This window comes from Copadichromis virginalis, linkage group LG13 (assembly GCF_057382275.1).
Source record: "Copadichromis virginalis isolate Kocher_CV1m ecotype Utaka linkage group LG13, C_Virginalis_male_GT1.1, whole genome shotgun sequence".
In the NCBI taxonomy this organism is placed as follows: domain Eukaryota; kingdom Metazoa; phylum Chordata; class Actinopteri; order Cichliformes; family Cichlidae; genus Copadichromis; species Copadichromis virginalis.
Genome location: NC_140630.1, coordinates 6,580,011 through 6,593,277, shown reverse-complemented (window position 1 = coordinate 6,593,277; position 13,267 = coordinate 6,580,011). Strand labels below are relative to the sequence as shown.

General features: G+C 39.6%; 1 protein-coding gene across 1 annotated transcript; it reads left to right on the top strand.

Moving 5' to 3' along the window:
• Positions 1-157: 157 nt before the first annotated feature.
• On the top strand, positions 158-5,969 carry crls1 (cardiolipin synthase 1). The gene is made up of 7 exons (XM_085477053.1): positions 158-762; positions 2,192-2,329; positions 2,728-2,857; positions 2,940-3,025; positions 3,663-3,731; positions 4,024-4,115; positions 4,957-5,969. Exons 1-7 carry the CDS (start codon positions 310-312, stop codon positions 5,051-5,053), a joined length of 1,065 nt encoding a protein of 354 aa, XP_085333179.1. The 5' UTR covers positions 158-309; the 3' UTR covers positions 5,054-5,969.
• The last annotated feature ends 7,298 nt before the right edge of the window (positions 5,970-13,267 follow it).

Below are 13,267 nucleotides of genomic sequence, written 5' to 3'. Positions count from 1 at the left end.
ATACGCTAAATATTTACTTATTATTTAAGAAATTGTTACAATTTATTAACGACAAGTCCGACTATTATCTGATTTTTCTATCTCTTGATACACCACTTATTTAAATAAGAGACTCTCTTTTTAAATTAAAAACGCTGAAGGAAAGTAAGTTTTACGACATCATGTACCGTATCGATTTACGGCAACATGGCAGCCTGCTGGCTCGATGAGGGTACCCGTCGGCTCTGACCATCAGGGTCTTTAACTTCACGATGAACTCGCGGGGAAACGGCACGAGGCCAGCAGGTCGGTAACGTAAGTCTCGTGAAGATGATGACGCTGTGTTTTCGGGGGATTTCTGCACCGCTGTGCCGCAACACAAACGTTCGTTGTCTGGTGTCCGCGCGGAGTGCGCCCGTGTGCCTACTGGAGCCCGTATCATGGCGGCTCAGATACACACCTGTCACGGAGTTCGCTAGGTTGAAACGACCTCAGGTGAGCGGCTCGTACCTCGCGAGACTCAAAGGGACAGACAGCCGTGTCGCGTGTTGGAGTGGGGTCCTCCAGCAGGGAAAGCAGACTCCATGGCACGTGCAAGGACCTATACCCATGACCCAGGGAGGTCACGAGCGGTATGCGGCCAGTTTCCGTTCTCTGCTGTCCCCGAGCGCTCGAGGACTGTGCAGTGGAAAGACCGACGAGAAGCCGGACAGTTCTACCGGAGAGGAGAGGGGTGACGCCGGCACGGTACCGGGACACGGACTGTTCAAGTTCAAAGAGCTGGTGAGTACAGAGGTGACAGGAGTATGAACTTCACAGAAGGGGGTAGGCACCGTAGATGCATGTTGTACAACAATTAATAAAGTGTAACTCGTGTGTTCATCAGTTGCTGGCCAAAACGGTGCAATGGTTTATACTTTTAAAAGGAACAATGACCATAACATGACCAAAACATGAAGAAACACACAGTTGCTTAAGTAGAATTTACAATAGTGTAATCATTGGTCACACTAGAAGAGCTTTGTGGGTAATTTTCCACTGAAGAGGGAGCACTGGGCTTTGTTCCAGAAAAGAGAAACTGGATTTTTGTGTTTGTGAGCTATCCCAAACCCTGGGTCATTTACTGGCCCAATGGACTCTGTGAACCCAGAGGTTTAAATGTCAAGATTTTTTACAGTACGTTTCCTCGTAAAACAGCCTTATTAGGTTTAATGAATACAAGTCCACAAGTAAATAGTTTTTCCTGTACATAAAAATGGCATGTTTAAAATACCCATCAGTCCATTTTCTTCCACTTGTTGCGGTGGGCTGGAGCCCATGTCAGCGGTCATAGAGGTTTATGGTCACAAGATTGTTGCGGGGATAACACAAAAAGAATGTTAACCATTGATACTCACACCTAGAGCCAGTTTATAGAATCACCAATGAACAACGTTTTTGAAGCCAGAGTACCTGGAGAAATCCCATGCAGACAAACAACATGCAAACTCCACACATAAACTCTGCAGACTGGATTTAAACCCAGAACCTTCGTCCTATGACACAGCAGTGTTAACCGCCATATGACCCAGCTTAACATAAGCTTTTAATTACTAAATACCACTGTGACTTGAATGGTGTGGAAGGTTGTGGTGTAGGGATAAAAGGAGTTTTCAGTTATGAAGTAGATCTCCTGCAGTCTTAAATCGAGCTTTACTTGGTCACTATTGGGTTTTTTTGTCCTCTAGGAAAATTTAAGTTCTGTGACTGTAGAACAACAATATCACCAACTATTTTCTCCCCTACTGTTTTAGATGAATCGTAGTGATAAGTCACATTGGTACACGTTCATATTCCTTGGACCTGATAAAAAATGGAGTCTCTTATTTTTATTTAACTGTCACCATCTTGTATCCTGTTGTAGGTCCTCTACTCATAAGGGAAACAAATAAATCATTATTTAAAAAACTGTTTTAAAGCTAACTATTGCATTTGCCAACATAAAATTGATTTGAGTCATTAGAGAAAATATAAATTCCTGCCATTGGTAAATGTCATCTTATTTGTTTATAAGGCCAATGCAGAATCGATATATATTGCACACATTACTGAGAACAGCTGCTAGAAAAGATTTAGGCTGACTGATCTGAAGCAAGTTCTGTGATGATTTTTTTTTTCTTAATAGCTCTAGCTGTAAACTCTGTCGTAATATTTACTTATTTTTTTTCTTCAGTATGAGAATCCATGGACAATCCCCAACCTGTTATGTGTGTGTCGGATTTTGCTGGCTCCATTCCTTGGTCATCTGATCATCCAGCAGAAATTTCACCTCAGTTTGGCTCTGTTTGCGCTGGCCGGAGCTACTGACCTGGTAATCTACACATAAACGGACATTTACACTAAAGCACTTCCTGCACAGGTGTGTGGTTCCAGTCTGGAGTTGCATACCTGTACAAGGAAATCTTGTAAACTCATTTTCAGCTTCTGAGGATTGCAAACAGTTTTGGACATTTAACACATGTCAATGATGCACCTGTAAAAATATTTTTAAAAACGTGGTAGTTGAAATATTTACTATTTGTGTATCAAGTCAAGATCAAGATGCATGAGATGCAAATAAAGTTAATTAGGCTTTTAAATTGGGACTCACTGCATTCTGATCTGCCCCGAACCTTTTAGTTGTCTTACTTAGCTCAGCTTAGAAACTTGTACCACAATGAATTTACATCTTTATTTATTCATTTTTCTGTCTCATTCTCTCTTACTCAGTTGGATGGTTACATTGCCAGAACGTGGCCCACTCAAAAGTCGGCACTGGGCAGTGCTCTCGACCCACTGGCTGACAAGATTCTCATCAGTATTTTATATGTCAGTCTCACCTATGCTGAACTTATACCAGGTATAATACTCAGTGTATTTCTGTGTTTTCTTCCTGTCTCAAACAAGGATATAAGATTTTTAACTGTGGACTTCTGTTTCAGCTCCACTGACAGCTCTAGTGATTTTCAGAGACATTGGTTTGATAGCTGCTGTCTTCTGGGTCAGATACAAGACGGTACCTCCACCGGTGAGACATATCATTCTAAAAAACTAAACTTTAACTGAGGATCTTCTATTTAAATGCCATGTAGACACTCAAATTTCAAGATATTTTCATGTGCACTGTACAGAAGTTTGCTGCAGCTAAACTGTGGGTGCAGCAGAGGGTGCTTGCAATGTAGTCCTCACTGCCAAAAATGGCACAGTTGATTTTAGTAATTATATTATTTATACCCATCCATCCCTGTATTTATAATGCATTTTAATTGAAAGGAAGCACTTCGAGAGTGCAACCCTCTGTCAAGGCAGCGCGCTTGCTGAGTATATTTACGTTCAAACAATAATATTTTATTTTGTATATATTTATTTTGGTTTCTTTGTTCTTTTTAAGCATACTTTAAGAGGTTTATAGTGCAGTAAACAGAGGTTTACTTTGATTACTCAGATATTATGTAAGAATAGAAAATATGTATTGATTTGTAAGTTGAAAAACATGAATAAATAAATCTATATAACAATTTATGTTGTCTTCTACCAAAAACGTGATGAATATTACTAAAGTAAATCTTAACTGCTCTTTACTATTTTGGGGCCACAGTGATTCTGGACTGCATTGTGTGTATCTGTAATACTGAATCTACAGTTTCCTCCTCTTATTTCTGCAGGTGACCCTCACCAAGTTTTTTAACCCCTGCTATACTACTGCCCAGCTCAAGCCCACACTCATCAGCAAGGTGAGATGTACAACCATGCACTCTGCTCTTTACCGATTGGAAAAACTGTAGAAGACCTTTCACCATGAAGTGTTTGTAATGTAGTTTTACCTCTACACGTGTTAGGAGCACCGCTGATGTAGTTTTACAGAGTTTACTAATCTTTACACTCAATAAGCAAAAGTTACTAAACAATAAATGATTAATGCCTTTAGGCTACTCATCAGCACCTTTACACAGCCTGTTGTGCATCTTGCTTCATCTTTCTTTTCTGACTTTTATTTTATTCATGATTCATGTTCTTTTTCAATAGATTAACACGGCCATTCAGCTCTGTCTGGTTGCAGCTTCTTTGGCCGCTCCGGTCTTCCAGTATACAGACAGCATCCTGCTGCAGTGCTTATGGTAAACCACACGCTCCACATTATTTATGCAATCGCAGTTTCATCCACTTAGCTTTCATATCCAAAATGTCCTTTTCCTTTCAGTCTGGTGGTACAACCAAAAAAAAAAAAAATTGTACAAGGGATGCAAATGGTCTCATCTCAGTCAAGCACATAAATGCTGTTTGTTGCAGCACGTTGTTCAGGTTAAGTGTACTGACTCATTTCAGTCCGCACCTCAGAGTGAGCTTGAGTAGAAATCAGACCAATGACAAACATGTTGTGCCATAGTAACCTACATTTTTACAAATCTACTTCAGTGGACTGTTGAACTGAGCATCGTAATTGATTTACAAGCCTTACAGTTTGGATTACTGATATGAAACTATGGGCTTTTATTTAGTTAGATTTTAGAGTTGTAAGACAAATCGTAAATGCTTTTGTTTGCTGTGGTTGATTAAACAGACTATATCGAATATCTAAAGATAGTATATACAGTTATAATAAATTTTTCCAATTAAATCGAGTTTTAAGTTAAACAACAGGTTAAGAAATGAATGAGGGTAAATTACAGTTAAAGCTCATCATACTCTTTCTTTAGCCAATGTGTCTTTCTTCATAAGACCACTGGGGGCAGCATAGTCACACTTTCAAATTCAACACATTTAATGTTTATAACAAACTGGAGATTAATTCATTCCTCACCACAATAAGATAACAAATTCTATTATTCTTTTAATATTAATATAAAAATGATTTACCTCTCCTTCATCTTTTTTCTAACTTTGAAAGTATTTGGTCAAATTATTTTTAAGTGCAAAGTTTGGTGTGTATTACAGCACATGTCATTTATCATGTTGCAGGTATATTACAGCAGTGACTACAACTGCATCAGGTTATAGCTACTGGCACTACGGCCGCAAGACTGTTCAGGTGTTGAACACCAGATCACCGTCATAAACGCACCGAAAGCAGAACAAAAGCAGTCGCCCCAGAGACACTGAGCCCCAGTAAAAGGATGGACAGACGGATGGACGATCGCCAGGAGCTCTAAGACCAAGTGGATGTGACAACCATACACATGTCACCATGGAAATGACACATGGAAACCAACTGAGGCCGCAGATGGTTTACTGCAACACTACAGAAACGCCTAACAGCAGTGGAGCCTGCAGACAGCATTCAGAGACAGGATAAAAACAGCAAACGCAAATATAGACCGTCCACCCACAACACGAAACAAGAGCTTCTGTTTATTTTTTCTTAGGTTTTCAATCAAGGGGTTGCAATGTGAACCTAATTATTGTCACATGATTGTCATTTTTACACAACTGTGATTTATGATTAAAAAGGAAATCGCTTTCGTGTTTGTCCGCGAGAATCTTTCGGATGCAGGGGATTTTTTTTTTTCCTCAGGGAGGGGTAATCTTATGGGACACATGTGACAGCTGATCTATTTAAAACCAACAATTGGGGGATTAAAATTTGGGTGCGCGGTGAAATGACATCCTAGCTGGGCTCCACAGGCCCAGCAGATTCTCAGTCCTGATTCATTTAGTGCTGCTTTGAGCTTAAATTTGTCAAGGCCAATGCCAAGCTGCAGATTAGTATCCTTATTAAGGAATGTGGAGTCAATGATCCTATTATTACTTGAATAATTAATAAAAAGCATCAACTTTTAAATTGCTGCTATTAATCCAAACCTTCAAATTATCAGCTGTTGTGAGAACAAAACACCTCAGCTTTGGGAAAGGTGAGGATCCCATTTTATTATTTTCCTCATGTATTGTAGACAAGAAAATAAATAATAGGGACTGATTGCACACATTTCCTTTGCTTTTATGTATGTGTATCATTAAAAACCACAACAACTGCAGTGCTGTTTTCAAGTGCTTCCAGTCTTGGGATCAATATGCCTGATAAGCCAGAGGTTATGCAGAGGCCCGGGGAGAACGCAAGCCATTGCGGATGAACTCCTCAGGCGGTCGTATCTTACTCCACTGTGCATTTTTTTCCCTCAAGAAGAAAACTAGTGTGATGAGGGGAAACGAGAAAGCATAACCTTTTCATCTCCACCATTTATTTCCCAGCAATTTTCTGCACCACTTGGGTAATGCAGCTTCCTCGCCGAGCATGTGCTGATGACTGCCAGGCTTTTGCAAGTTGTTTTCATGGCCTTGAGTAGGATGTCTCCTCATTATATCTTCAGTGAATAAATTTAAACGATCCCATTTTAATATGAGACATCCGTCACCGAGAACAAATTGATACCTACGCTTATTAAAACACTGCTTAAAGAAGTTCTGCTGCTTTATATTTTTTTCCCCCAAAGTCTATATTTGATAAGACTAATTGGATGTGTACAGTATAATTTGGAAGTTGTTTGGTGCCCCACAGTCTTTTCATATAGTGTTTGGGAGAAGCTTTAATTAGTTATGCCTTTGAGATTAAAGATGGGGAAAACACACCTTCAAGCCCTCTGTGATGGACTTCAGTGAGATGCGTGTCATCGTGACTGACAGATATTGACAGCTGTTATTTACACGGTGATGGTTCTGTCAGTAAAGTGCGTCAGAATTTAGATTACAAAGAGCTAAAGATGAAAACTGTCTTCAGGATTTATTCTCAGTATAACAGCACCTCCGAGATGCCTTTAAAACATTTCTCAGGTTAAAAGGCAAAATCTTCCATCCAGCAATTATTTAGTGCTTTTACCCAAGGCTTGTCTGTCTGTCTTTCTTTCTTTCTCTTTTTCAAATATGATCTTCCCTTTGGAAATCCATCTCTTATCCCTTCAAATTCTTCCATCTCATTCATTCATGGTTACTGGAGTCTAAATGACTCCTGGTCTGTTGCAATTAATCTTCTTGTCTACACACTTACAAAGAAATCAGTGCTCTTGTCTCAGAAAATGACTTTCTCACTTATTAAAGTAGAATTCACGGATTTGTATTTTCTGGCTTTGAGTAAAGGATCTTCCATTTACATTTTATGCAAAAACAAGTTTTTAAATAAAGTGAAAATAATGAGATTATTTAAGAACTATCAGGAGGTCATCTTCTGCAAGAACACAAACCAAATTATATAAAGAAAACACACAGTGGGGATTATTTTTCTTTATATACAATGGCTGACACCACTAATAAACAAAACTTTAGTCTGGCTACTCAACTCATTCACCTTGAACGAGAATAGTTTAAGTAAGCCACTGTAAGGCCTTTCTCAGCCACTAGATGGAGAAATGGCAAAGAAACGCCGACGGTGATTTTACATTAGTGTCAGTAGAGGCCTTGTTTGTATCATTAATGTGCAGTCAATAAATATTTAAAGACCTCAGCAATCAACTGTACAGTGATGTGATTATTTGAACAGATAAGCATTTATAATTAAAGGATTTAAGATAAGGTTCAAAAATAAGTTGACAATTTAGGTGTTTATATGTTATATATTTAACAATTCCTGTTTAAAGTCATATTCCTTAACTAGTGACTTTAAACAGGAATTGTTTAAAGTCACAGAAAGGATTTAAAAAATGGAAGGACAAAAAATAAACAATTTTTTTCTATAGCAAAAGTAGAAACTGGTGCACAGTTTGTTGCACTACAGCTATGAGCTCTAGTGTAACAGACAGACTTTTCCACTGTGAGACTCAAGAGAAAAGAGGGTCAGCTAAAAGTAGAAATATGTTAAATTATGTAAATTATGTTAGATTAACCAGATTACTCAGTTTTCTAAACAATAGAGCAGAACCTGACGGTGATTGCTAGTTAGGAATGGTGTGTTATTTTCTTTATTTTCTACCTGGTGCCACTCTCATTTTCTCCTTACTGCTCATCTTTTAGTTGATGCCAAAACAAACCTGTTCTTCAAAACTTAACAGGACACATTTGAGAAACTGTCACCTGGGACTATCCATGCTTAGTGAAGCCAGGTTCAAAACCTGCTGGAAAAACCAGTTAAAGAATCCCTCCAACACTCATACAGATGATTTAGTGATGGAGGCGAAAAAAGCCAAATGTGCCTTCACACTTCACAGCCCAGCTCTCCAAAACCCACAGACAGGCTGAATCACACTAACAAGGACAAACTTTGGATCTGTATGCTTGTGTCAGCACGGCCCTGCGGCTACCGCTCACTGTTTCAGTCAGCCCTGCATCAAGTGAGAAGTGAGAGGTATCCTCTGTCCTCCAGAGCTAAAGAAAGCTTTAGCTCTGCCCAACAACATCTCAACAGAGACTCCTTGTTTCCTGATGATTTTATTAGATTAGTTTCAAAACTGGTGAAATGGATGGATACATACATAAACCAAATCGTGCCGAGTCTAGGTATTTAAACCCAAGTGGAGGAGGGCCGGTGACCCACTATTAATCATCCCATCCCATGAGCCAAGCTGTGAAGAAAGGCATGAGTAATTACTACTAGAGGTTGTGGGTAAAACCACTGTGAGACTTTGCATGAGTTGAGTGGGGGTTGAGGTGCCTGCAAAGGGATCTCAGGACTGCTCTGTAGGTGGCTGACAGCTGCTGTCATAAGCCACCCTCTGTTCAATGACGGTCATTCACAGCCCCTCTTTTGCTGCTCTTTCAAACCATCTGTGCTCTCGATCCAAAATGTGAACACTGGCATCCTCAAAAGAGTGACCTTTATTTTTTTCAGTGTAAATGTAACATCTTTAGGAAATTTAAAGAAATCCAGTTGCTTTCTTTCCAAGCTCCTTAGACTACCATGACCTGGATGACTGAGAACTTATACAGACATATCCTATACAGACATGTCTTTGAAATCTTGTTTTGCCTGCTTTGCTTTTACATTTGTCTGTCAGGTAATGTTATAGTGGTGGATGCTCATATTAAACATGGCTAAAGTTTCACATGATCAGGTCAGTTTTTGTCCTCTGAGTCAAAAACATAGGATTCAGACTCCGCTAGATGCTGATTTTCTAGTATTTTTTCAACTATTGATATATGATATTAGCGAGAGAAAATATCCCTAATAGCTACATATTGGTCACACATCTGTGGTTGTGAGCATAGAAGCCCCAACCATTGCCTATCTGGTCATTTTGTTTTTAAGGTGAAGCCAATTAGAAACTAGTAGGCTTAAAGCACTGCTTTTCAAACTGTAGGACAGGGATGAAACTAGCTGAGTGAATAGGACTGTCAAAGAGAAAGCAAAGACAAGTTTATTGATGCTATCATGCTCACATTTATTAAAGTAAAATTCAACTTTAATCCTGTAATTGATTTTTTTTAAAGAATTAAAATAATTTACACCATGCAAGGAAAAACTTGGGGGCATAAACAGAGGGCAGGGTGTTCCAGGGAGAGGAACTAAATAGCCTTGTTTTATTAAAGCAGCTCTAATAAAATCCAAGGACATGTGGTATGAAGATGTACTCTGAATTGAATAAGTCTCCTTTCAAATGGCTAACAGTAATTAAGTAGAAGATTGTATTTGACACCACTCCTCCCTGGTCACTGCTATTCCACTTCAGTGTTTTTTGACACAAGCCACCACCTGTGTGTACTATCTGGCCTTTGCTGTGTAGGTTATCAACAGCATCCTCTGAAGAGTCTGACACCATGGTTGTTGCCATTCCTGAGCCTGTTTCTGTGCTTGTGTGAAATTTCATGCGAGTCCATGCAAAATCTGACAAGACATTTCAGTCTGGAGCAATGTGGTGGACTGAACTGCTGACATCACAGTCCGTCCCCGTAACCACTCTGCCAGCATGAACATATTTTCTCACGGTAGTCATATCGTTTCACTGGATCAGGTTCAGTTGAACTGCATTTAATTTGTGGCGCTCACGGCCATAAATAATTACAGTTACAAGACGGCAGCAATGTGTTTCCCGTTATTCTGTATAATCCACAGAACATGTTGCAGTCAGTTTTGCTGGCACTCTTTCTTAAGTACAAAGTTGTGAACAGACTCTTTTATAATCCTTTTTAGAGACTTGAGGCAATTTAGAGAGGATTTTCAGGGAGAAGACTGCAATTAAAAGGTTTTCAAAAGGCTCTTATCAGAGCTGCGAAGGCAAGGATGTGGCTGCCACAACATCCGGGTGCACTTGATTTGTCTGTGGCTACGACAAGTAAACAGGCATTTTCCAGTTGCACAGCTCCGTGGGAGTGCTGCCTTTCAAGTGTGTGTGTTCATGAAGCTCCGTGGTGTGACTGGACACGTCGTAGGCACAGAGACTTTGAGCTGTCAGAGGTTCTGAGCCAAACTTCACTTCAAACTTGACTGCTTATGAAACCCACTGAATCAGAGTCCTTATAGTGCTTACACCAGGCCTACACTCACAAAGCCGTACCAACACAAATCCATATGGGTACTATAGCTCCGCACACACACAAACACACATGCTCCTGCACACTTACATCTTTTCTGGTCCTGAAATAGCTCTCAGCCTCCCACTCTCCCTTATATAAGCTCCCAGCACGGAGATCTGCTGGTGAAGATTGGGGTGTGTGCAAATGTGTGTGTGTTAATGCATCTGTCTGTTGATGTGTGTGCACATGTGCACTTGTGTCTGTGTGAGTGCCAGTGTGTGGGCAGTAGGAGTGTCTTAAGTTGTGTGTTTTTGTACAGCGTTTATGATTTGAGATTCCTGTTGATAATGCGGTGCGCAGCAAAGTACAAGCAATTTCTTGAAGGAAAGAAATGTTCTTAAATTCATAATCGCTGCCTTTTTTCTGTAGTTTTTGGCCATCATTTGGTTATAAAAGATCTGGGCAAGGGCAAAGAACACATTTAGTAAGACAGCATAGTATACAAACTGTAGCATTTAGGATTCAAAAGGAAAGAATTTCAATACCGTAGCACTGTAATTGTCCTTCATAGTGGAAAATTTAATTTAAAAGTATTACTCTAAAATGTTATTTTAACAAAGGTTTTTATGTATACTTAATAATTTTTTAATAACCTGTGAGCCAGATACAGTAAAATGTGACTCAGTATTAGAAATCCAGACAACAACAAAAAAGTGTTTGCATCATTATTATCTGTTTGCTACTTTTGCTTCTGCAGAGGGATTCTGGTGCATAACAAGGAGTCCCATTACCAGAAACTCTGAGCAGTCTCTGTTTTGAAATGGCTTTGTATTCTGTAAGCAATGTTTCCTTCTATCTGGACACTGAGGCAGGACACATTTTGCACGAGTGGGTGACTGAGTGTAATACGCCGATCAGCCACGACATTATAACCATTGACAGGTGGCATGAGTAACATTGATTATCTTGTTACAAATAGCACCTAACAAATTTCCCACGTGTGGGACTAATAAAGGTTATCTTATCTTATCTTATCTTAAGGTTATCTTATGGCATGATGGACTGCATTTAGCACAGCAATTTGCTTCAGATTTGATGTGTTGGGATTAAGAAAAATGGGCAAAAGTAAGGCTGTGAGCAGCTGTGTTGTCTATTTTAGTGGCTTGGACATCTTCAGAATGTCAAGTCTTATCAGGTGTTCCTGGTATGCAGAAGTGATCCAATGAAGGGGGGGGGGGGGGGGGGGGCATGACTCACTGAAGCGCTTCTGCAGCACATATTACTGAAACTCTTGATGTTGCTTAAGATAAAAGTGTCACAACAAATTTGAACTGCAGCTTTCTGGAGCTGTAGCCATTGTAGATATACTATATAAGGTGGAGATATGAAAAGTAAAGAATCTAGAATAGAAATCTATGGGAAAATCAAGAGCCAGTCTGTGGCTAAAATGGGAACAACAGACTCACTGGCTACTTTGTTAACTGCTTGTTAACTAATTAGATATCAGCCATTCACATTGCAGCAGCTAAATAAATTATGTGGATGTGGTGAAGATGACCTGCTGAAATTCAGAGCAACAGAATGGGAAATTAAGTGATTTTGAACATGGTGTGATTTTTTGTGCTAGAGCATTTAGAAACTACTAATCTAAAGAAAATATCCAGTGAGTGGCAGCTTTTTGGGTGAAAAGACTTTGTTGATGTCAGAGGACAGAGGAGAATGGCCAGACTGCTTCAGCCTGATAGGCAACAGAAACTCAAATAACCACTTGCTACAGGTGTGCAGAACATGTCTGAATGCACAATACGTTGAACCTTGAACTGAAGGACTGACACTGAGACTAGTATTCACAAAGACTGGAAAAATGTTAGGGGAAAAATTCTATTGCAACATTCGAAAGTGTCAGAATTTGACTTAAATAACATCAAAGCATGGATCCATCCTATCAGTGGTTCAGGCAGGTGCTGGTACTGTAATATAATGGTGTATGGAATATTTTTATAGCCCACTTTGGTGTATAGGGTATATCAGAAAACTGCCCACATTCATTCTGATTTTCTTCTAGAAGGGCTTTGCTCCTGCTGATGCCTGTTCATCCCTGAAGGGGTCTACAGTAGGCACATGGTTTGGCAGAAGATGAACTGGGGGGACCTGGTTTAATGTATCTCCTTTTCTTTTATGTTGGCAGCAACATGTGCAATTACCTGGGAAGACGTGGCAGCAGGATACACTGTGAGAACAAGGCAAGCCTGTGGAGGTGGCGTGAAGCTCAGAGCAACGTTTTGCTGAGAAGCATTGAAGTAGGTGTTAGTTTCAAACATAACCCCCTACTTAAGCCTGGCAACGGTATTCCCTGATTGAAAGGGCCAATTTTCAACAGGAAAATACACCCTGCCACCCTCCAGAAATGGTTCAAGAACGGTTTGAGGGACAAAACGAAGATTTCAGCTTGATTTTGGACACCTCAGTTCCCATATCTGAATCTAATCAAGAATCTAATAAAGAAGGAATACATTGCTGCCAAAATCTTATTGTGACAAGACATCATCAGGGGTGTTGTAGAAGCCATTCGGGAACGAGTGTTTTGTAGCCATAAGAGGGAACTAAACAATATCAGAGAGTGGGTTTGATGTTCCTGCCTGTCATTGTAAATTCTAATAAAAACCTGTTTTAACAGACAAGTCTGTTTTTAACAGACATTTTTAAAACTGCCAAAAACTTCAGTTGATCATAATTTTATAATTTAAATGGGTCTTAGTTTTTTTATGTGTTTTTTTTTTTTATCTAATCCTCAAAGACTTGCAACGTGTTTCATGTTGCTTGAATTATAAATGCAGAAAAGAAATTCACTGGAGAACTCTGCACCCCCAGAAATGCTACTAAAAGGCAGCACTTA

Coding starts and splice junctions, on each gene's coding strand:
- crls1 (XM_085477053.1), top strand. CDS start 310: ATGATGACGCTGTGTTTTCGGGGGATTTCTGCACCGCTGTGCCGCAAC. Junction 2,858..2,939: donor CTATGCTGAACTTATACCAG/GTATAATACTCA, acceptor CTTCTGTTTCAG/CTCCACTGACAGCTCTAGTG. Junction 4,116..4,956: donor ATCCTGCTGCAGTGCTTATG/GTAAACCACACG, acceptor ATCATGTTGCAG/GTATATTACAGCAGTGACTA.